The 25,468-nt window shown below is 41.8% G+C and overlaps 1 protein-coding gene across 3 annotated transcripts in view; it reads right to left on the reverse strand.

Annotated features, from left to right (window-relative positions):
- Nucleotides 1-25,468, reverse strand: part of LOC144936104 (glutamate receptor 2-like) — a 225,519-nt gene that overhangs the window by 9,936 nt on the left and 190,115 nt on the right. The window contains exons 9-14 of one of the 3 annotated variants that reach the window (XM_078862956.1): nucleotides 17,091-17,204; nucleotides 12,877-13,083; nucleotides 10,361-10,800; nucleotides 9,087-9,285; nucleotides 7,328-7,575; nucleotides 4,575-4,689 (exon numbers count right to left, since the gene is read on the reverse strand). In XM_078862956.1, coding sequence (XP_078719082.1) covers nucleotides 4,575-4,689; nucleotides 7,328-7,575; nucleotides 9,087-9,285; nucleotides 10,361-10,800; nucleotides 12,877-13,083; nucleotides 17,091-17,204 — 1,323 coding nt within the window. Of the gene's footprint in view, nucleotides 1-3,367; nucleotides 3,483-4,574; nucleotides 4,690-7,327; nucleotides 7,576-9,086; nucleotides 9,286-10,360; nucleotides 10,801-12,876; nucleotides 13,084-17,090; nucleotides 17,205-25,468 lie in introns of all 3 variants that reach the window. The other 2 variants (XM_078862955.1, XM_078862957.1) reach the window with 2 other exon arrangements.

Raw genomic sequence — 25,468 nt, forward strand, 5'->3', positions numbered from 1 at the left:
TTGGAAAGCACGGATTGTACAGTTGCCGATATTTTGCCAGCATCGGCAATACAGTACGTATTTTGCCACAAATGCCAAATGTACTATGCTGCAGCAAGCGTACACTTTGTGCGTATTTATGCAATGGTGTTATTGGTGCACCATACAAAATGTTTGCCAGGCTTTCTTTTGCTGTTATGAATGGGCAAATGATGGCCCAAACACAAGCCAAATACTACAGATGGTTGGTTATCACAGTATTTTGAATGGGACTCGGGAAAATACATGGTTTGAGATGTGAATGTAATGTAATTGGTTATGTGTTTACTTTATAAATACATATTATCTGCTCCATTATCATTTTACATTTAAATAGTAATTTTATATTGAATTAGTCATGCATTAAAATCTTTAATATTTATTAAAACCTGAATTTCTGAAATGTTTTAAAGTTTTTGCCTTTTTGAAAATACCAGATTGCTCTTAAAAAATAATCAGATATATTTGAATTGGCTTAATATTTGAAAACGGCACGTCAACACAGGTTACATTTATTCAGTGCATTCAATGAAAGCTTAATCAACCTAAGAGCAGTCTGTCTCCACATTGGGAAATTTGAGCAGTGATTTTGCCAATGCAGTAAAATTTTCTCGCGTGACAGACGGGGGGAGGATTAGCCCAGTGCAATTTGTCAAAGTTATCTTCCAAATTTAATTATGTTTTAAATTTGTGAGTCCTAGAAATTAGTGCACCGGTTTGATGTGAGCATTTCAAGACCAGTATCTGTTGGCTTATCTTAAGCAGGATTTTGTGTACGATTTTTTTACATTGGCATGTGCGTTATCCAGTTGGTAGGAGTCACTTTATTCAGAGCATTTACATTTGTATTTGGTTATTGCTTCGCACCGTGCATGGACGTATTTGACTTTGCTTTACTGTCATTGTAAAAATAAATCAGGCCAATGCTTTTGTGGGTTTGTGTTGCCATGTGTTATGTCGATAAGAAGTGCATCACGATATTTTAATGGATTAATTCAGATAATTAACAGTGCTTTCATTTTTTAAAGTAAATAATCTGGAGGGAAGTGCACATAAACGGCGAATTTTAATTTTCAAGACTCGCGAGAAATGTCATCAAATGCAATTCTCTGGCATTTAAACGTTAAAATGACATTAGTGGTTACACTTAACGTTCAACATCTCTGCAGCTCAGTGACATTTCCACCATAAATTGGTCTGGCCAAATTCATGTTTTGTCACACTTGATGGATGTTTGCCACATTTGTGAAAGATTCATAATTGCTTGATGTTAGTTTTCACAGTTAATGTGAGGTTTCTTGGAATATTTTTTAACGTGTATTCATTCGGGGCTTGTTTTGACGTGAGCAAAAGTATAATTTTAGACAAAGTTAAAATCTTGTTATTCATGACAGAATCATGACAGTTCAATAGATTTTGGACAAAATTGCACTCTTTTTATATGCGGCACCAAGGTAACAGTAATCATCTATCTAGAACCAAATTGTGAATATTAAATGTAATATAGTATCTTAGTATAAATTTATTGTTGTAAAAAGCTAATTCCAATTTTCATTAAAAAAATATACACTAAAATGTAATACATTTAAAAAGCATTGCATGTACCCTCCCCTGTATGATTAAAACTCTCATCAAATAAACAATTAAATTGTGGCATTCAGTTTTAAGTAATGCACACATCAGGCTCAAAATATTTTCACAGAAAAATCTAAAATCTAAATGCTGCATTAATTGTTAATGCAGCCAAGTGAATTGACATTACTATATTCATGACTGACAAGAGAAAATCCAAACGTAATATTTCGCTAAACTGTGAATTTAAATGCCAGTAAACTATATATTTATTTTTAGAATGAAGTATGCATGCATTACAAAGCCATCTCAGAGTGAAGTGTGACTAATTCGTAGTTGGCGTCATAAAATGTGACAGCTTGACTCGACGGATCACCAATTTGACTGGCAGAAGACTGCACAATGTTCATCACAAAACTTGAATAGAATGTAACATTTGCATTTTTTGCACGACAAAATATTTAAAGAGGAACAAACATTTTTTCTACAATATTACAAACATTATAAATATGTAATCATATAATGTACTATTGGGAAATAAACACAGGTGTAAATATAGCCAATTTGTAGATAAGTGAATTAGTATTTTTCATGTTAATACCATTAAAACAGATTTTATGACAGCTACTTTATACGTAGGGAATTTCGATCTCATGCAGTACTGTAATTACGTTATTAAGGTACAGACACATTCCTCTACTGCATACGGCATGTGTTGGAATTGTTCTTAGCAACATAGTCACTGGATGTTTATGTTCTCTAAGAAATTGCTTGCATATATCACACTGTTACCCTTCACAAGTTACCAAATGTACGGTGAGATATGGTAAAATGGCCATTTGTTGTATATCGATCAGGAACGCAGTCTCACAGTCTTTTGAACGTTTTATGTCAGTCTAATTTTCAAATAAATACTTCTGAATGGCATCAACATTTAGTAAGCCCATGTACCATAAACGTGCGCGAGTGTATGTGCAAACATACAATATCACGTGCACTCACACGCATCTATAGATTGTTGTAAAATAAAGTAATTACTGTAATCAAATACACATGACCAATTAAGCAGTATAAATGCAGAATGTATATGTGTTACTACGTAATTACTGAAATGAAATATACCCTTTTGTCAATCCTCTGCTGATTGAGGGCCTCCCTACACCGTGCAGGCTGTGGCGGTTATTTCACCACTGGTCGGTGCGGGGGCCCGTGAAACGTGGGAGCATCCACGTGGAAGTTAGGAGGAGCAATGGAATCACTGCCGTCTGCTGCCCACCACGCACGAGCCCACACGCCGATGGAACCCTCGATTGTGCGCGGTGGTCGCCCATCCAAGCACGTGGCCAGACTCAGGGGTTTGCTCAAGATAGGATGCACTCATTGAAAACGCATTTCTTTAGAAATGATTTTTGTGCTTAGTTTGTTGTCCTTCCAACGCACCTCATTAGCACGGTTGGATACGTACGGTGCGAAAGAAGTTCAACATGCACTGTCATTTGGTCACAGGCTTAGTAAATATCGTTCACTTATGAAAGGGCATACATTTTCCAACAATGTATTTTCTTTTTTGACACGACCAAGTGGATTTGACTCACCGACTGCCACTTGGACGAGGGCAATTTGAGAGCAACGCTGCAGATAGATGTTTGTTTGGCGGCTGTGAGAACGATTCCTCTGATGAAAAAAATGGCTTTTACTCATACACGCCCACCGCACGCAGTCCGCGCATCGTCACAGAGAGAAAGGGAGGCCCCACCCTCCCCCGGCAACAACTAACCTTATTTCCAGAGTCCTTGCCACCGCACTCCCCTTTATCGTACCACCATTTGTTTTTCAGCTTGTCTAAGACTCCTGCCTCACTCAGTTTCAAAACGGCAAGGTTTACCGGAGTTCTTTTCGTACCGGGAGGGAATAACATAAATAACAGCACATCGCGCTTTATGTTATGTTATTGAATGCCAACAAATCATTCAGCGCGTGGGGCGGCCGCAAAGCGATGACGCACGGCACCGAGGGAGTTTGCAGCTTCCTGTGGCAGACGTCCTCCCTAAGCCCTACGCGATCGCTTTGGGTAATCGGCAAAGTTTGAACTGCACACGAGCGCATTTTCGAGCACCGAAGACTCGCCTGCACTCCTTCCTGCGACCTCCGTCAACTTCACTGTCCAAAAATTCCTAATTGACAGTTTCTCTGGATGGCGTTGCTCGCATTTCATTTTGACATCACGGAGGGTCCACGTTTAATTGAGCGATCGGATGTCAAAATGGCGTTTCAACTGCAGAACGAATTTGGTTTACCTTATGATGCACGTGGGCAGTTATTCGCGGTTTGACGGGTCACTTTCAGACCAATTAAACATGTTTAATTTGGCCATGAGTTGTTTTAATAACCCGATTTGATTAATAATCAAGTTAAAGTGAAAGGCTAATCGTTTAGATACATAGAATGAGTGAATCCCTAGCAACCAAAGGAATATTGTCTTAAGTTTTTTTAACATTAAACACAAAGTCTAATGGTTATGGATTTATACCTGGTAGTAAAACATACACTCTCAACAAAAGTGTGCACGTTTCACTATAAATGCATAACCAACATATGTATAGCATGAAAGTATATTCAGCAAACTATTAATTTATTGAATCTTATAGGGATATTTCTGCTTAACTCATTACAATATGAATGGTTACATATATGCACTACACGAATTTCCATAACGAGAAAAGCAAAAATAACTTGAGTCCTTTGGTTGCGCGCCTGAGCCACTTCCTTGGGATTCCAATTAAAATGTAAAACTTAACAATTGTCAACGCTTCTGTAAAATCTCCTTTATTATCATCAGATAGTTTTTTCCCCCCCTCCAATGTTCTTCACTTCTACGGCTAGCACTCAGCTCGATGCAGCTTTGCCGATTACGAAGATAGTCGCCAGGTTACCAGACGAACGGGTGGACAGACGGACGGACGCTCAGGGAGGCCGAAGCTAACCTTGGAGTCGCCTCCCCCGCTTCCGCACTCGCCCTTGTCATACCACCATTTGTTTTTCAATTTGTCCAACAGGCCTTGTTCGTTCAGTTTTAGAACGGCCAGGTTAACTGCATCTCTTGGGGGTCGGGGCGAGGAGTTATGAGGTGCGGGTGGTCGGGCAACGGCGTTTTGGGGACCGCGGCCGTTACATTGTTGTTAGGGGGGGTAGGTAAGAGGGCGCAGGGATGAGTGTTGGGGGGTGGCAGGGGTGGGAGGAAACACACTTCGTCAGCTGGCTCAGACAGGCACCGTATGCAGCGTGGCTTTTGAAATGTTACGCTAAGCAGTGGTGGCCCTCTCGGCCAAATCATAAAGCAATGGGTTATACGTTCGTAGCAAAAATGTATTAATTGTCAGTGTGGTAATTATGACAGGGAGGTGGCGTCAAAATTATCATCTTTTTTTACTGCCGTTGCGAGATATTTTAGGCACACATATCAACTTAACACTCTCCGAGTGCTATGCTTATGAGGTTTGCTGTTGATGTCATTATAATTGCCACACTTTCAATTGTGCATGCCCCCACATTGCAGCATCTGATTCCAATGCCCCAAAATATGAAGGGGGATTGGATTAGAATGACCGGGGGACTGCTCATCGTTGCACCGCATTCAAAGGTGACATTTGGTTAGCAAAGTCGAGCTGTGCTTTCCATGAGAGGCAAGCCAATACAACGTACTGTGGCCATGGTCTGCAGGACCTATAGGGATATGTGGTTTTCTTAGGGAATGTTATCGCAAGCATTAAACGACACGGTTCAAACATCGAGCATGGCACGCTCATTTTTGACTTAGAGTCAGTCGCTGAAAAAGAAAACGAGAGGCTTAGGAAGAAGGAGAGAACAACACAGTGAGTCAGGATATTACAGACATCCAACAAAGGTGAAAACTCGAACCAATATATCCACCTGAAAGAAATACATCGCGTTAGAAACATCTTTGGGACTCGCATACCTGTACGAAATAAATGACCGACACAAGAAAGCACAGAAGGTATCCCTTGGATATCTGCAATGATTAATGGGGAAATTACAACAATAACCAAGGATTTAAAATACATCTCTATACAGTAATGTATATATGTCACATTGTCTCATGACATGCATTCAAGATTTCTGAGTGCAACAACAGCAAACTTACTCTCTGCAGATATTATTGGTTGTGCCGGATATGTGTCAGTCACTAGATTGCAGCAGCTTTTCAGCCTTCTTCAGTGTTACAGAATAACTCTGCAACAGCACACCTGCTTCTCATGGGCGATGGGCACAGAACCACTTCAGGTAGAGGGAGACCAGCTATTGTCATCAGAGGAACTTCTATATGCATTCAGCCTCAGGGTACTTAATTTCATTTGAACACGTTGTAGGCTTTTGTGACCAATATCCATAATCCAGCTTTTTTGGGGGGGTTAGATTGCGTGAATATAAATGTGTCGTTAAGCCCACCACCGCCTGACGCAGCCAATTAGTAATGTTAGTCACGAAAACAAAACGACGTACTCGAATTGTAAATGTTGTGGGTTTACTTTCCAACACACCCGTGTGCTGAAGTAGGAACTAATTGGCACTTTTTGTTTACATGACAACCCTTACTAATTGGCTGTGTCGGGTGGTGGTGGTGGGTTTAACGACACATTGATATTTACATCATTTTACTGAATGTCCTTCATAATTATTATTACACTTGTTTACCCAGGAAATCCTCACCAAGTCTCAAGCCTCTTTCAGGAGCATCCTGTTAAGTCTTCAGATTCGAGGGTGATGCTTCTATGTGCAATTTCAATTCAGTAATTATCATTGGGGATGATTGGACAAAACCAGTCACATTGCACGTGTTTTTTTGCTATGGGAAGAAACTGGAGAATTCGCAGGAAACCCCTGCACGACAGAGAGAGAACATAAAACCCCACACAGAAAGGCAAAAGAGTCGAGAAATTAACTCAGAGCCTTCTTGTTGTGTGGCACAAGTGTTACCACTGCACCACCCTGCCGCCAAAATGATTGGTAGGTGGTTTCCCTCTCTCTGAGTTGGCTCTGTGGAACGGTAAAGGGGTTTTCACAGTGACTGCGTATTTGACCCACGTACTTTCTAAACAGCCAAATACCCTTTTAAACGCATACATTATACAAAAGGGATTTGTTTGCTCTGTGGAAGGCTACTAAGGTGATGAAAGATAGTGGGCGAAAGTGGACACAACTTATGAAACTTAAGTCTGAGGTTGGCAAAAATTTGCTTCTGTTACACTGAGAAACGTTTCCTAGTGTACAAAGCCCATCACATCGAGAGACTAGTATGACAGCAGCAGCAGCAGCAGCACCAAAGACAGCACTGATAGTGAAAACCGATTTATATATATATATATGTATACACATGAATGCATACACACATATATATATACACATACATATAAACAGTGTGGAATAAGAAACACAAAGCACAGAAGAGAGCAAAGTCACCTCACCTCATCTCACCTCAACATGTTTACGAGACGGCAGAAGGAGCACCCACGACACACACGAAACAACTCAAGAGACACGCATCAAGGCGGGTGGAATACTATAACAACCAACAATGGCAATGCGGCCGCACCAACAGCAGAGGAGACAATAAAGGGGGGATAAAGAAACGGACCAAGAGAGGACGCCAAGGGAAAGGGTGCTCTTGGACAGAGCCTGCCTGACGGCCGCTCGCGCATTGTTATACTATTCCACCCACCTTAATGCCGATCCCTTTGGTGTGGCGATGCCGTAACCCTTGGAGTCCAAGTTGCCGCCCACTTTCATCGTGTCGCAGGGTTTGCGCTGCTCCGTGTACTCGTTTGTGGTGGACTCGAGCAGGTAGGCGTACTTGCCCTTGGACTTGCGCACTCGAGACACGCCATCGGCGTTGGTCCTCACGAAAACCTTGGGCTCGGCGTCCTTCATGAAGAGCCACATCTTTTCGTAGACGCCAATTTTGGAGCGCTGCGTGAAGATGAGGGCAGGATGGGGATGGGTTCGCATCGTGAGAGGGAGGTGGGTTTTACACCGGGATTAGCGCTGGCACCTCCGATTAGCACAGTTGGCTACGTGTGTTGCGGAAGAAGTTCAGCATACATACATACATACGTAAGTGCGGAAATATGCCTGTTTGGGTTTAATCAGACACCATAAAAACATGCAAAAGAAACAGTAAATACAGTATGTTTGTTATCAGAAGTAGTTGGATTGATCAGAATATCGTAATTTGTTACTCGATATTTTCGGGAAAGCTGCTGAGCTGGCTTGGAGTGCAAGATACACCTAGCCATAAGTAATTGTATTGTGCCCTATATTTGAATAAAACATTTGCATCGAATAACATGAAATGGATGGGAGGAGCGGAACCAAAACAGTTCCTGAAACGCTGTTCTGGACTCCTATAGCTCGAATACACGCTGTGTATACAGCAGCACTCCAGAGTTGTGTGCTGCAATAATCCGTGAACTCCTGTAATTCGTAAATTACGTGCAGTTCGCGACTACTGCTCAAGGAAAACATAATGTTGCATTTTTTTAGAGTTGGATGTTATAAAAAAATCAAGAATTCCTTTAACATAGACCCATATGGCAGCTTCGTGCCATTTGGGTTTTCATGAAACTCAACTTAATAATCCGCACATCTTTCATGGAGTAATTTAGCCATTGGTGATGCATATTTTCTTGCAATGTAATGCAAGCGAAAACTTCAAATCTAGATTATTCTTTCTTTCTTCCATAAGCAGTACTTCTATCAAGGCTGAATTTAAGTACAGCACAAGAAAACCTTGCCCAACGCGGCTTTCACGAACACTTGTTCGGCTCTACACGGTTTACCTAATGAGCTCTGTTTTCCGAAATACGGAGGCGATGTATCGGCTGTACGCAGTTTGACGCAGATTATCATCTGTGCATCAAAAAGAAGTGCCATAAGAGTGCTGCATCCATTGGAAGGTGTGAATGAATCGTCTATGAGAACAATTTATTTACCACGTATGTTTTTTATGGTTTTTGCGCATGTTTTTTGAGTTATAATGTAACAAACTCAACATGTAAAACGACACCTTAACACATTGCAGCATAGTCCACTCATTAGAGACGCTCTTCATATAGACGCCTAGATAGCGAATCATTAACGTTCATGTGACAGTGTCAGGGGCAAGTGCTGGGTTGGAAATTCAGCGTTAGAAGCGAGCGTTGGGCTGAGAATTCAGCGGTAGGGGTGAGTGGCGTGCTGGGAATTCAGCGTTCGGGATGAGCAGTGGGCTGGGAATTCAGCATTAGGGATGAGCGGCGAGCTGGGAATTCAGCATCAGGGGCAAGCAGTGGGTTGGGGATTCAGTGTTCCGTTCTGATGACATATACGTACGTAATTGGAATGGAAAAGGGTTAATAAATAAAAGGTCACGATGCAACCCTTAAAGAGCGGCATGCGGCTCTGGAAGCGTGGGTTTTCTGGCACCTGCCCCAGCCGCATACCTGGAAGAACTCTTTGGTGGATCCAGAGTCAAGGGTGCCATATGCGATCTCCGTCTGCTTGGCCAGGTCATCGGCACTCTCGATGGGTGACACCATGCGCTCCACGGTGAGGAAGGCAGCCAGGTTGGCCGTGTATGACGAGATGATGATCAGTGTGAAGAACCACCACACGCCGCCGACGATCCGCCCTGAGAGCGACCTGCCACGAAACGGGTACAGCAACAAAGATCCAGATTTTGGCAGGATGACCTGCTATGATGCAGAGGGATATTAATAGAGAATGAACTGTGTTTTTTTTTATATCATGTTTTAATGATCCCAAAACTGCAATCATGACAGAGGGCATGAAATCGTCCGTGCTGGGTTTGCATTTTTAGGAGTTGCGTCCTCTCTGTTTATTTTTTTCTCCCCAAAAAAGGGATATTTAAAATGTTTCGTATTCCTTTTCTAACCAAGGCCGGGTTGGGAGTATGGAAGAGGAGGGGGGGCAGGGAGGAGAAAGCATTGGTTTATAATTCCTGCTGGGATGACTATACAAGTCCAATCCCATGCGCTTAAGCGTGGAATCTCGATTAAAAAAATGTGGACGTCAAAAGTTGGCCCATGTTCCTGCAGCTTGTGGCCCCTGCAGTTGTGCCTTTAGCTAGGTATGGTGGAAGGCATGATGGCATTAAACTAAAATATGAAAAATTTGTATTTAACCAGGCAAGGCCCACTGAGCTATATTGCTCTTTTAAGAAGCGACCTGGCCACAAATCATAGCTCAACCAAGTGTCTTATGTGGAAGTTTATAGCAGCCAAATACTCTAAACGCATTTTGACTATAAATGTGGAGGGAAAGACCGGAGGACTTGGAGAACAATCCATGCGACCACGGGGAGAACATGCAAACTCCACATATACAGGCGTCAGGGCCGGGATCGAACCCAGGATCTCCTTATACCAGGCAAGGTAGTTAACATCTCGCCACCGTGGCGCCCATGATGATCACTGTGTGGCAGAGAACTAGCCCTTCTCAACACTGTGAACATTTGAAAGACATCATCCTTAGCATGACATTCAATATACAGCTGGCTTCAGGGTCGGAATTAAACTCAGGACCTCCTGCATACTAGGCAAGGTTTAATAGGATTCAAATTTCTATATACCCACATAAGGTGCGTCAGGATCCCAACTTAAAGTCTCCTGCATACCGGTCGAGGGAGTTGACATCTTGCCACTGCGGCATGTCCACAGAGGGTGAGCAAAGCAGGAAGGTGTGATGAGCGCTTTACCTGGGCGAGATCTCGCATCCCTGCTGCATGAACGCGCCGAGGGAGAACCAGAGGCTGTTGAAGATGCCAAACTCGTTGGGGGGCTCCCCACCCCCACCACTGCCGCCCCCCACACCACCGCCGCTGCCCCCTCCTCCTCCACCCCCGCCGGTCCCACCGTTGCCGTTGGGCTCGACGTCGGTGTCATCGTCGCGCTGCCACTCGTAGGGGCTGAAGCGGCTCACCAGGAAAAGTACGACGCTCACGCCGATGTACGCAAAGATGATGCACATCCAGATTTCGTAGGCGAGTGGGTCGAGGAACGAGAAGACGCCGGGCTTGGATTTCTGCGGCTTCTTGATCATGATGGAGATGCCCAGGCTCATGAACGGCTTGGAGAAGTCTATGACTTCCTCGCGCACCAGCGAGATGGTGAGCGGGGCGATGGCGATGTCTGCCCGCTGCCGGTGTGCACAGCGCAGTGTCCAACGATCAGACAAAGAAGGAATGTCGCGCGTTCGCATTGAGTCTGGAACGATTGCCAACATGCGCTCTTTTCCCTCTGAGGCAGTGATTTTCAACCTTTTTAAATCCTTTATATTAAGTTCACTTGCTTGCTTGCTTGCGCGCTTACGACCGTGCAAATCTTTCGGTCGTTTTTTAACCCACTTCCCGTGATCCAATCGAGCTGACATTTTGCACACAGACTCGTTGTGCGTGACAATTTATTTTCGTGAAAAAATGTTTCCAAAATGTTCCACTTTTTAGGATTTTTTTTTTCATATTTAATTTAAAATACCAATGTGATAAAAATGAAACTCTTACTCAAGAAAAACAGAAATGAATAATAAAATAAAACCGATGCCACGCATATAAAGGATTTATAGTGAAAAACTTAGTTTTTACGGGTTAATTTTTTTGGCTACTGTACCCTCCTTGTTGAATGTTGGTTCAACCGAGTACCCCCTTGCCTGACCCAACATGGTTCTGAGAAATAAATGTATGAATGATGAACATCAAAATTTTAACCCATTGTCCACTTTCCATAATAGCTAGTAACTCCAAGCTAATGAAAAAATTCAACGGAAGCTCTGCAGATTATGTAATGTGTTCACGCTTGCTGGTTACTCTTGGAAACCACATTGTTAATAATCAATGAGTTTAGAAAGGTCTTTTATATCGTTCTAGGTTACCATATGTATTCAAATTGTATCATAGTTATTTGATATTTGCAGACTCATCGATGATTATTCACCAATGACTCTCATGTACGATATAATTTTACGCATTTATGAATAACCTCATGTACCCCCTGGGACATTGCCACATACCTCCAGGGGTCCGCTTAGCCCCGGTTGAGAACCACTGCTTTTAGGTATTCAATTAGTGACAACAGCGTTCCGTTTCAAGCCGCACAACAAAATAATATCACATGAAGTAGCATCATCGGCCAGGGAGATGTGATTATGACTCGCGACTCCACAAGATGACGTCACGTGCCAACGAATATTCTTTGAGTCTTTTTTTGTTGCCAAGCATTGGGCAACTCTGTAAGCAAAATTGGCTGGTTTTCTATAGAGAAAGTCCCTAATAGTAACACAACTTTACAATAAAATGACAGAAAGACATACGGATGAACATAGAGACAGATGGATGGACAGCCACATCCAATGCGTGTTTAGCCAGAGTTTGGAAAGCGTTATAAAAGAGTGTCTCCAAATTCAAAACAACATTGTGGGATACTCATCCTTGTTGTTGGTCCTGAACCAGGGGTAATAATCCACATTTCTGTGGAAGGAGCCAGCCTCTCCCTATGACAACCACTGTTGACTACCCACAAAATAGCAACCATTTTACTGGCCACAGAATGATGATGGGTTGAGTTATCCCTCAACTTAGATTTGAACTCTTGACATATCTATTGTGAGTTAAGTAATCAACCGCAATGCTACCTGACTTAATATGTACAACCATTGCAATCGATTTAGATAACAGCAGATAACGGAGTGGTGTGATCATAGCATTAAAACACTATCAGCCTAAACACTTAGCTTTGTAGATTCTTGATAATGAGAATTATATTAAAAAACAACACAACGATCTTGTGTCGTTTACAATAATGGCTTTAATGTGGTTTAATAAGCTATCGCATACAAACATTATTGATAAGATATTGACCATCATTATCAGCCATGGTCAATCCACTGCTAGATGAAGGCTTCCCCAAGCCACCGCCATCCCTCATGATCCTGTGACGTAATAATCCACATAGCACCTGCACATGTGCTGATGTTATCGCTCTCAGATGCATTCCATCCCTTGATTGCCCACTCCAGGATTACTCTTGAGCATTGGCCATCATCCCTTAAGACTGTCCTTCTCAAGCCCTCTGTATTTACTATTGCTGTTCTCTTCAAAGGCATTTTTTTCCTGAAAGACACAACTTTCAAATCGAATGAACAAATGACACGTACTTTTTTGGCAAAAGGAGAACACATTTAAAGTATGCTCTGGGCCCTGACTACGGGAATACTCACCCCATACACCAGCTCTCCAACCATGCCATTCCAGACCTTGGTGTCAGGATTTCGTGCCCCATAGGCACCATCGGGCACCACCGACCATTTGTACTCGAACTGTTCGTGGATTGCGATTTCTTGGCCCAGGTCCACGCAGTAGCCCTCGTACTTATCATTGCCTTCAAATTGCTCGTGGTTCTTCTTGAGCATGAAGTACGGCGCATCCTGGGAGAGCGAGGGAGGGAAAGTTTGACAATCGAAGGCAATGCCCTGGATTAGAATACATCATTAACATCATCAGCTATGGTCAGGCCACTGCTGAATGGAGGTCTCCCCAGGCCACTGCCATCGAGGCAGTGCCCTAAGAAGATGTTGATCCGCACGCTGAGAATCAAGATGGTCTGTTTTGCTAACTGTAAACTTGAAACATCAAATTGTTAAAGTTAAAACTGAATGTCCCTGTTGGTCAATCGACACTCCATGTTAAAGTTAATCAAAAACAAATCCCAAGTAAATTTAAAAACCTGAAAGTAAAAATGTCTAATCCCACTTACAGTCTCCATTTGGTTGCATAACCCTCCGGACTTTGAAGGAGGCTGACAAATGCTTGGCTGGGAGCCATCGTTTTTAAATAGCTTGCTGATAAAAGTAGCTTGAACCTTTATCCATGGGTAAGAGTGGTTTACGAAAGATAGCCGGGCGGCGAACACGTTGTTATACCCGCTGGGAATTTTTGGTGCAAAATTAAATTTCTGTTTCTCGACCAACTCGTGACCTTAAGGTGACCTCTTCCCCAAAAAATATTACGAACGACATTTGCAATTCTGGCAGTGAAATATGAAGACGTTGAAAAAATTAATAATACTGCATTTACTCCACAGAGAGGAAGCTGCAGTGACAACCAGAAGACACATATTTTACAATGTATGTCTTTATTTAAAATGTAATATTGTCAACATTTACCATGTTCAACGAGATTCTTACAATATCCCCAAATAACATAATCTAGTAAACCTTTAAAAAAAACATTTGACTATTCAACCCATTAATTTCATATTTCTAAAAAATAATGCTCTAACATGTATTGTTAGTTCTGGCTTAAAGTAAATGAAATACATTGCTATATTGATCTTTTCATTCCCACTTTAAATATGTCTAGTTACATCAAGAATGATGAAATGTTTTTCGACTAAAATCCACTGGTAGTCAATGCATCTTTTTGAAAACAACGGCGAAGACTGGGATATGAACGTGAGAAACTGGATGACATAGAACGACAGGTTTAAAATTAAAGTATCAACAACATGGCAACAGCACCTTGGACGAAACAAATTACACGATAACTCCTTCGCTAAGAGGCAGACAGTTACGCATCTGTCCAGATCAGTCAAGCAGGGCTCGTTTTCGTCCATAATAAAAACCTTTTGGTCACCTCAACAAACAACTACAACCACTAAACAATTGTCAAGAAAGCCATGCCCATCTCAGAGTACTGAGCCATTACTCCTGAGATCATGGGTTCAAATCCTAGGCTGCTATCTTGAGATCAAAGCAGGTTCTGAGGAGGAGTAGTGGTAGTGAATTTTGTGATCTGGGCCCATATGCCAATGCTCTGTAAAAATAAATAAATGGGAAAACGGTTGTTTTGTTTGTTTTCATCAGTGTTTTAGGCTAAACTCAACACCATTCCTTGGTAAAGGTATGAGGTTCAAATATAACAGGTCCCCCTGGTTATATTTATTGCGCGTGTATTAACCGCACAAGTACATGGCGCCTGCTTCACAGTTTATGTAATTTGGAATTAGCAGGCCGTTTGTGTGCTGGCATCGCGGTCCAAATTGACCAAAGTCGGAAATTTCCCACAGATTACTCAATTGAGATTACACACAGCAACGTCACCCACCGATATGAAACTCTGATTATGCATGTGAAACGCAGCGCCTTCGTGACAGCCTTGTGCTATAACAATGACGCGAACACCAAATGTATTACGTTTATTACTATTTACACCGAGGGAATTTTTTGCATAAGCAATTAGTGAGCAACTTCCCCGTTTCCATTATAGTCAACAGTGGTATTACAAACCCTTTGAGGATATACAATAATCAGTGCTTATAAATCAATCACCAGTTATATTGTCTGCTTCACAAATGAAGAGTGATCTCTTCATGGTAATGATTGCATATCTTTGAAAAAAATGCCTAAGATGCTAATTGTACTATTGTTTGGAGTAAAAAAGCCAACAAGTTAATTATCCGTCTCAGAGAACTTTGTAACAGCAAAACATGGACGGCCTCTCCAACATTATTCACGGGTTACAGTTTTTACGATGCCATTTTTTCGATTAGAAGACGTTTTTATTTTATTTAGATTGGTTTTCGGTTACTTTTTTGTTGCTTTAGTAGAATTGGCAAGGTCAGACAGAATGTGAGTCACGGAAACATGCCACACAGACACGTGATACGTAATGGGGAAAGAAAGAAACAAAGGGATGACATGGTGAAAGTAAATTCCAAAAGTTGTGAAACTTGTTTGAATAATGTCAAATACTTCCCTGCTCTAATGGTATTGATTTAATGCTTTCCAGATGTGAAAGACAAAATATGTAGCACAGATGAACGTTCAAGAATTCTAATAGAGATCAGACCAACGGAAGAGTTACGTTGAGTAACACAATTTCATGCTTTTCAGTGCTCCCTCACATATCCTGTCATCATGTTTACATGCCAGTTTTTCCAATCTAAGAATTTGGAATTTTCACCACAATGCAGAGCATCACTCCGTGTATCGCAAGGCAAACTAACATTTCCTCATGGTATCCATGGTTTAACTACGTGCATACTTCTATCACATCAACAACAGTGCCGTGACATGTACACATTGGTTTATGTTAATGATCATGTGATGTTCATTGACTTGTAGTTGTGCACTCTGCACGAGCTGCAGAGGAACTGTGTATAATGAAACACAATGCATACGGATGCAGTGACAGGCTGGATTATCACTCTCACAGCCTCACCATCAGGGGAGGCTTTGAAGACGGTCACTGCATGGTTCTATTCAAGCCTGTGTGCTTGTGGATCAAAGGATCAACAAATATCTTCGGACCATCAATCGCAAGCGTCGTTGTAGAACAATGACTTAGAGGTTGAGAGCGACTGTGATTTATATCAAAGTAGGGTGTGTGAATTTATGCATATAAGAGCAGAGTAATCTGGAGCACATACATTCGTTGAGAATGCATTTTAGTGCTTCGACATGTTCTGCAAAGAAGGATTACCAGCACACCAATAATTAATATTTCATCATTGGGGAGTAATATCCTGGGCCCTCCCTTCACCTACCTACACAGACCAACGTGGACAAGTACGGTAAAATAACCCACATGACCAACACAGAGGGTGGAGGACTACATCCAGCAGTGGATTGGCAAAAAGCAGCCAATTATAAAGTATCATTATTTTATCATCTTCGCGCTGACATTTGTACATTATTAAAGGAGCTCTTCTTCACTTACTGGTTTTCACACTGACAAATGCCATTCGGGTCTCCTCTTCATTGCTGATGAACTTTGAAAATCCAGAGACTTGGGGGCTTAAATGCCTCCTACCTCATGGGCTCTAAGGTACTCTCACAAAAAACTTTCATTACATTGTCCCTACCATGTTACAGAGATGAAAAAAGACATCCTTATGGCATCATATGTGCCCAGGCAGGGGTCTCTGGGCGAATGTTGTTCAATGTATATATTCATTTTCTTTAAGATAGAGGACAATACTATAAGGATACTCATGAATACCCAAGGCTAAAGGTCCCACATTCACTGTATAACATAACAACTATGTAGATATGTGTTTATTGAAACCATTAAAAACAATCCCGGATGATATAAGATGTTTTGAGTGCCAATTTCACCAATCAAACCGTTTGATCTACTGCAATTAATTACATTGTAATTCCATACTGCACTTGGAGGCGAGGCTGCTTGAGGTCTTTAGAGGCGTACCTCAAATGGCCTGGAGCAATGCAATTGTTGACAGCGAGCTATGGGAGCTCAATTTTTCCAAAAAGTGTAATTTTTTGCCATCAGGCTTCGTTTTAAAATCCCCATTATCAACATCTCCAAAAACCGTGGTCCCTGGCCCAATCAGAGAATGTGCGCAGCGGAGTGGTGACAAAGAGACGTGGGGGCCACGAGCCCTCGCCGCACTGCCTGCTCAGGCTGCCCTCACCAAGATGGTGGTGACGATAACGGTCCGGTTGCCAGTTTTGCCCGATCCATTCCTGCCGAGCATTTCCTGGTTGGTGATCACCAAGTTCCTCGCTCTCTCCGACCAGTAGCCAATCTGCAACACATCACACGACAAAAAAAACCACACAACACCAATTAAGATTCCAGCGTATACATGGCGTAATAATTATTCACTCGACATTTTTTGGAACTATGCTAAGCTGGCTTAGATTACCGGCATAAGGGGCCGTCCATAAATGACGTCACACACCTAGGAGGGGGGAGGGGGGTCAGACATTTATGACGATGTGTAACGAGGGGGGGAGGAGGGGTTTGAGAAATGTGACGTCACATCAAAATGCGCAACTTTAAATAAATTTAAAGAATATAATTGTTATAACAACACTCATTTTTATTAATTTTCATTATTAACTATTTGATTATTTTAATTTACTGAAGTCACTTTTTATTTTATCCATGAAAAAGCATTTTGCTTCTCCATCAGAGAATGGATAAGCATAAATGTTGTAAAAAAAAATTATGATTATTATTAAACATTTTTATTTTAATGATTCTACCGGGGCTTTTCATTATGTGGAATGAATATGTGATTGTTATAATTGTACTCTCCATTTTGCTAAGTCTACTACAAAGTTTCAAGTATTTTTTAAAGTTATAATTACTATTAATATTTTATAATTATAAGAGAATTTCAATATAATATTGTGAACATCTGCAGTTTTAGTTAGACGTTGAATATTTTAAAGTGAATTTATGCAAAATATCAGCTTTCCAACGCCTCCTTTTTAATACGTGTTTTCTCCTACAACATCAGAGTGCAGCGCCACATTAAATACGCACGAAAATGACAATAGTCAAAAGTTATTTGAAGCCTGTTTTATTTTCAAAATGGAAATATGGTTTGGGGGGGGCAAAGCTTTGTGACTTCATATTTGACGGAGGTCTGACTTTTTGTGACGCCGTGTGACAAGGGGGGGAGGGGGGGGTCAAAAATCGGCCAAAATCGCGTGATGTCATTTATGGACGGCCCCTAATGCACTACCACTAGAGAACAAGGTACATCGACATAATATAGTATTTGCTCATTATTCACGAACTTTCTGTCCGCGATTTTGCTGTGCGCGCATCTGGAATTCTACAGAACTGCATCAGAACACAGAGAGAGACAAAATGGTGAGAGGGAATGTGATGCAAGAAAGTGGTGAGAGAGAAAGCTTTCTCATGTATTTATTTAAGGTAGACCAATATTATTATTATCTATGAAATGTGCTATTCACGAGCATCTCCGGAACGTATCCTTTGCGAATAATGAGGGAATACTGTACTAATAATCCTTTATAATTGTACCTAATATTCCTAGAATCTCATCAAGAAGTTTATACCATGATGACAATATCAGGCAAGGTGGATGCAGCGGTGTGCCAAAACTATTTCTGGATAGTGTAACAAATCAGAATCAGAATATTTATTTATACTGCAGGAGTAATCTGATAAGCTATAAAGTTATTTTTCATAGATGTCCAGTCGGGGCGGGTAACAATGTTACAACAATAAACAATACAAAAAAATGATACAATAGAACCCCTCTAAACGATGGTAATTGGTTCGTTAAGCGAGTATAGGAAGTACAAGTTTAAGCCTTAATTCATTCCGATCGCTTTGAAAGTTACCCTTTTTCATCCAAAAAACGTATTAACAAAATGTAAACAATGTATACTGATATATAAACATACCAACAAAATTATAAACACATAACAATACAAGAAACATGGTTAATCGATGCATTAATAAATATTTACTGTACCAACACCCAGAGGTGTGGACTCGAGTCATGTGACTTGGACTCGAGTCAGACTCGAGTCATGAATTTGATGACTTGCGACTCGACTTGGACTTGCATAACAATGACTTTGTCCCACCTATGAGATGTGGACTCGAGTCATGTGACTTGGACTCGAGTCAGACTCGAGTCATGAATTTGATGACTTGCGACTCGACTTGGACTTGCATAACAATGACTTTGTCCCACCTCTGCCAACACCAGCCCGTCGTTAACAGGGGAAATGGTCGGTAAGCGAACACATTGGGCTCTATGGAATGCCCGTCGTTAAGCAATAAATGATTAACAATGGTGGTCGTTAAGAGGGGTTCTATTCTACACTACTATTCACTACACTATAAATTTCGATCTAAAGCTTTCGTGACTGCAGGGATTAATTTTCTTGGTTCTTTCGGTAAAGTCACGTAGAAGGGAAGTAATAAAATAATAAAAATAAAACATAATTTAATAATTCTCACGACGTTTCGGCCACAACGCAAGCAGCCGTCTTCAGGTGGAGAACAGGTCTGTCAAGTAGACAGAGTCTGAATGGCACGCTCCAGGCTTGGAGCGCTATTTATGCTGGGATGGAGGGGCGAAGAGCGTCTTGACAAAATAATTTGCATATCAAGAGGAATTTAGCATATTTATGGGAAATGCAGATTTGCGATTAGTACTACTTGTGAAATGCGTAGGAGGTTTGGCGAGGGGTTTAAAGTCATTATGCCCATGCATTATGCAGGATTAGCAGTATCAAAGGGAGGGAGTAAGGTTAGAATTAATAAAGGGAAGGAATGTTAATAATATGGTGCCGCAGCAACTAATATGCTTATTGACTATACCTTGTCATATTACACTGTTTTATTGTACCCACTCAACTGTATAGCTCCGCTGCAAGCTTCCTACCACCATTCTCCCATTGACATATTTCGTTGCTTCCTCTTAGTACCTTTCACGCGACGGTTTATGGTATAGTGTATAGCATATTATATAATAATAAATAGTATAAAAGTGTAATGTTTAATACAATGTATAAGGTAATATATAGTATCGTAATTTTATAGTGAATATATAGCAGTGTGCTATACAGTTGAGTGGGTAGAATAAAACAGTGTAATATGACAAGGTATAGTCAATAAGCATATTAGTTGCTGCGGCGCCATATTATTAACATTCCTTCCCTTTATTAATTCTAACCTTACTCCCTCCCTTTGATACTGCTAATCCTGCATAATGCATGGGCATAATGACTTTAAACCCCTCGCCAAACCTCCTACGCATTTCACAAGTAGTAATAATCGCATATCTGCATTTCCCATAAATATGCTAAATTCCTCTTGATATGCAAATTATTTTGTCAAGACGCTCTTCGCCCCTCCATCCCAGCATAAATAGTCGCTCCAAGCCTGGAGCGTGCCATTCAGACTCTGTCTCCTCGACAGACCTGTTCTCCACCTGAAGACGGCTGCTTGCGTTGTGGCCGAAACGTCGTGAGAATTATTTTATTATGTTTTATTTTTATTATTTTATTACTTCCCTTCTACGTGACTTTACCGAAAGAACCAAGAAGATATTCACTACACTATACACTACTATACACTCCACATTGGGCTCTATGCAGGCCCGTCGTCAAGCGATTAGTCGTTAACAGGGGTGGTCGTTAAGAGAGGTTCTACTGTAGAAGTAATACATGGGGACACTGTCATTGTTTTTACAATATTGGCATTTTTGGCAGAAATAAATGGACATGTCATAGGAAGCATCGCGTCTATGTGCCTGAAATATTAAGCTATGGCAGCCCGTGTAAGCTTCAGTCTCTTCTACATTAAGAACAAGCCACTGTTTTATTCGCAGTGATAATAAGCAGTCTACATTGATTAGAAGCTTTCGTGACTGCAGGAATCCATAGTATTTGGTTCTTTGGGTAAAGCCACGTAGGTAGAAAAATAAAATAAAGCAAAAAATAATATATCACGACGTTTCGATCGCAACACAAGCGGTCGTCCTCAGGCGGAAAAAATAATCCAGCAGTGGAACTGCTGAACTATTTTATATAAAAAATAATCCAGCAGTGGAACTACTGAACTATTTTTCCACCTAAGGAAGGCCGCTTGTGTTGCGATTGAAACGTCGTTAATATATTATTTTTAGTTCTATACAATTTTTCTACCTACGTGACTTTACCGAAAGAACCAAAGAGTAAGCAGTCTACCGTTAACAAACAGCCGTTCTATATATGTAAATTATATATCATTTCATGAGCCTACTTTGAGGTGCAAATACATCGACGTTTGATTTACACATTAATACAAATAATTGGGCACTTGGAAAAAAAACTGCACTCCTATAGTTGGAACAGCTGTCTTCCAATAAGCACATTTTTTAGACTATACCTGACTGCAAATCTGCTTTAGAAAAAAACCGCAGGAAAACGAATGCCACGTGTTTGGTTAACGTAAGTGCTGTTTTTGTGGAAGAGCGTGAAAGGCAGTAAACTGCAAGGCACTTCAATTAATTTCGGCCAGAATCTGTACCATGTATGCTGGTATAAATTATTCAGCTATTGATTTAGGCCATACATCATTTATTGGGAATACATTCGCACAGTGTGTGACCTGTGTAGAAAAACTGCAAACCCTCAAAAAACGGTCTATGTGTGGCTATAAGCACATACCCTATATAAGCACGTATTCTATTAAAGCACGTACCCTGTATCAACACGTACCCTATATAAACAAGTGGACATCAGTACAGGGGAGACGAATAATGTTGTGTGCCGTCGCTGCCTTAATAGCAGCCATGCTATCGGCACTTGGTGGACCTTTGTGCATGGACAATGTTGTACATCTGATGCTACCATGATGCAATGCTTTAGCAGACTGGACTTGCAATCCAGAGGTTTCTGGTTGTTGACCTCCTATGGTGGCAGTTTAAACGACATGCAAGTTTCTTAAGTCCTTCCACCGTGTCTGCCCAAAAGGATAACCACAGTTGATCGGCAGGTCATCTGCGTCTGGGGTAAAGTGGCCAGCTCGGAAAAGTAGGATAAAAATGCTCTCTAGATAGACTCTCTGCATCTCCCGTCGTGGAGGCCCCTTTCACCTGCAGTGGCATGAGCAAGTAAATATAGAGACACACCTTTACCCTCATATAGTATTCTATTTGGATCGCCTGGAGATATATTTATAGTTATATATTCACAAAGACAAAGATCCCGCGTATAGCCTTTAGAATGTTAGAAGGAGGGGGTGAGTGGTCAGCAACATGCCCGACCGCCTTTGTCTCCTTAGTGGTAATGTTTACACATCGCGCCAGGTACTCATTTCAGGCTGAGTCGACCTAGGGGAGGCCCACCAGGACGAGTTCAGACATCCGCCACTGTTATGGATCGTGAGCGGGAATCAAACGCGGGTGGCCGGGTTCATAGTGCAGCACAGCGCACTAACCGCTGCCAAAGACAAACATCCCCCCGTGTAGCCTTAACAGACTGTAGGGGCAAGTGCTGTTAGCGAGCACCTATAAAGGCCGGCATGGCACACGAGGGGGTGGGTGGCCAACACCACGCCCAGCCGCATTTGTCTCCCTAGTGGCGATGTTTACACATCGCACCAGGTACTCATTTGAGGCTGAGTCGACCTAGGGGAAGAGGCCCAGGACCGGTTCAGATAATCGTCACTGGTTTTGGCCGTGAACGGGAATCGAACTCGCGTCGCCAGGTTCATAGCACGGCGCGCTAACCGTTGCACCACCACGCACACACATTCCCAGTTTAGCTTTTTTGACTATTCGGGCACGTTGTGTTTGCAGGTAACAAACATATAACACACGCACGTATGTATTTTTCTGCCATCTTAGTTCGAATAAACGTGACTGGCAGAGAACAACACAGTATACGCGTCATGCGAAAGTAGGTATGCAAGGCTCGTGACCTTGCACACCAGGCGCTAAGGTGGACAGGCTGACGCGCGTCTACTCGGCTCATGTCTGTGCAGCATATCGCAATTCTGTAAACAGAGAGGAGCAAACGTTCCACGTGCTCAATCTTAGATAAACATGAGAAGCCTCCGGTGATCTGGTGTCACACTTGGTGTGCAGACACATCTTAAAAGAGGTGAAAGAACAAGGCTGTAGGGAGAGATGCATTTATTATTAAAGACAGAACACCCGGGACATATTCCTTTCCATTTGACGCAATTTGATGTCCAATGTTTCACACTAGAGAGTACAAAAGTGAGCGGATCCTATATGAGCATTGGGTGCACATCCACGAACCTTCTAATGATGTGCAATAATGCCAGACGCTTATAGAGCACTGCAATACAAATGGTCTAATGTTTTTTTTTTATACATTGGTCCTATTGTATATGAATAAAAATGGATTACAGTAATTACCATGATAAATTTCGTATGAAATATGTGTCACCTTAACAATGAGATGCTGTCTGGCAAGCGTAAAAGTAATTGGAATGTGTGTAACACTGTGTAACAATTTTTTATATTTATTTGTTCCTGGGTAGTAAGTGTTATTTTCTAATAGCTTTTGCCTCAGAAGTACATAAAATGGCTATTATTCCCCACAAACTTTGATTTTGTGACCAGAACAGTGATATTTTGAAATGTACCTATTTTCCAGAACATTCCAGATATATTCAGTGCTTAGTAAACTTGGAGTAACTTCTAGAACATTATAGAACTTTCCAGTAATATAAATAGTGGTATAATTACAGGGGCTTTAAGGCCACCAGTTCAGTTTAGTTCCAGCCGCCTAAGTGGATACATATCTACATTTTTCAGAGATGGCATCAAGAGGCTGCAAGCATCCGGCAGACGCATTTTGCTATGTCTGTGGCCAATTTATCAAGACAAGAACGAAAAAGTACTCTGAGGCCTACAAGGCATATTTCGGTATGCTTGTCGGGGCTCAAAACAAACCCTGGGCACCTCATTTCATCTGCGAGCAATGCAAAAAACTCTGGAAGGTAAGATATACAATTATACAAAAAATTTGTTTAAAAAATGTAAATTGTAAAAGTTAATTATTAAATGTTTTACAATTTTCAATGTTATTGAAAAAATATATAACTTCTGATAAATGTTTTGAGAATCTCTTACACATTAGTCATGGGTGAAATAAATGTATTTTTGTGGGATGGTACAGAGGGGAAAAGAGAACTATGAAGTTCACTATCCCAAAAATTTGGCGGGAACCCACTGACCACTCAAGCTACATCTGCATGGTGGACCCTTCCAAACGTCGGACTGGCAAGACTGCATCTGCTATCACGTATCTGGACCTTCCTTCATCCATCGCCCCGGTGCCACACTGACATTAGCTCCCCGTACCCACTGCTCCAGAGAGAGAGCAGCTGTCTTTAGAAGAGAGCAGCAGGTCAGAGAGCGAGGAAGACGTAGAACAAGATGACAATTTCAGAGGTGGAGCTGAGGAGAGAAACCCATACTACCCCAACCAATAAGACCTCAACGACTTGATCAGATATCTTGGTCTCACCAAATCCAATGCCGAGCTTTTGACATCTAGGCTCAAGCAGTGGAACTTTTTGGATGAAAGTGTGCAAGTCGCACATCAGAGGAAGCGTCACCAACCTTTTTGCAGCTTCTTCACCCGTCAAGATGGGCTCTGCTTATGCCACAATGTGACCAGTCTGTTTGAGGCAATCAGAATCGCCTGTAACCAGAATGAGTGGCGCCTCTTCATTGACAGCTCATCCAGGAGCCTCAAAAAGCCGTGCTGCTCCATAATGGTAACACGTACCCATCTCTTCCCTTGGCTCACTCGGTGCACCTCAAAGAGGATTATAAAAGCATCAAGACCTTGCTGGATGCCTTGAAGTATAATGAGTACGGATGGGAGGTCATCGGAGACTTCAAAATGGTGGCATTCCTGATGGGTTTCCAAGGCGGGTTCACCAAGTTTCCCTGCTATATTTGCCTTTGGGACAGCAGGGACACGAAGGCGCTGGTGGACCCCCGGAAGGTGTTGATGCCACCACTGCAAATCAAATTGGGCCTTATGCAACAATTTGTCAGAGCTGTAGATAAGGAGTTGGCAGCCTTCAAGTAGCTTCAAGACTTTTTCCCTAAACTTTCCGAGGCAATGTCAAAGCCGGTGTTTTTATCAGACCACAGATAAAGAAGATCCTGGAGTGAAATTAATTCCCCAAGAAACTCACTCGTAAGGAGAAAGCAGCTCGGAACAGCTTTGTTGCAGTGGTTCGTGGCTTCCTGGGCAATCACAAGGTCGAAAACTATGTAGAGCTGGTTGAGACTCTGGTGAAGAACTACGGCCCAATGGGCTGTAGGATGTCCCTCAAAGTCCATATCCTTGATGCTCATCTTGATAAATTCAAAGAGAACATGGGAGCGTACTCGGAGGAGCAAGGCAAGCGCTTCCACCAGGATATACTGGACTTTTAATGCCGCTACCAAGGACAATATAACGATAACATGATGGGGACTACATTTGGGGGCTGATTCGTGAAAGTGATTTACAGTATAATCATCAATCTATAAAAAAACTA

Source organism: Lampetra fluviatilis, chromosome 15 (assembly GCF_964198595.1).
Source record: "Lampetra fluviatilis chromosome 15, kcLamFluv1.1, whole genome shotgun sequence".
NCBI lineage: Eukaryota > Metazoa > Chordata > Hyperoartia > Petromyzontiformes > Petromyzontidae > Lampetra > Lampetra fluviatilis.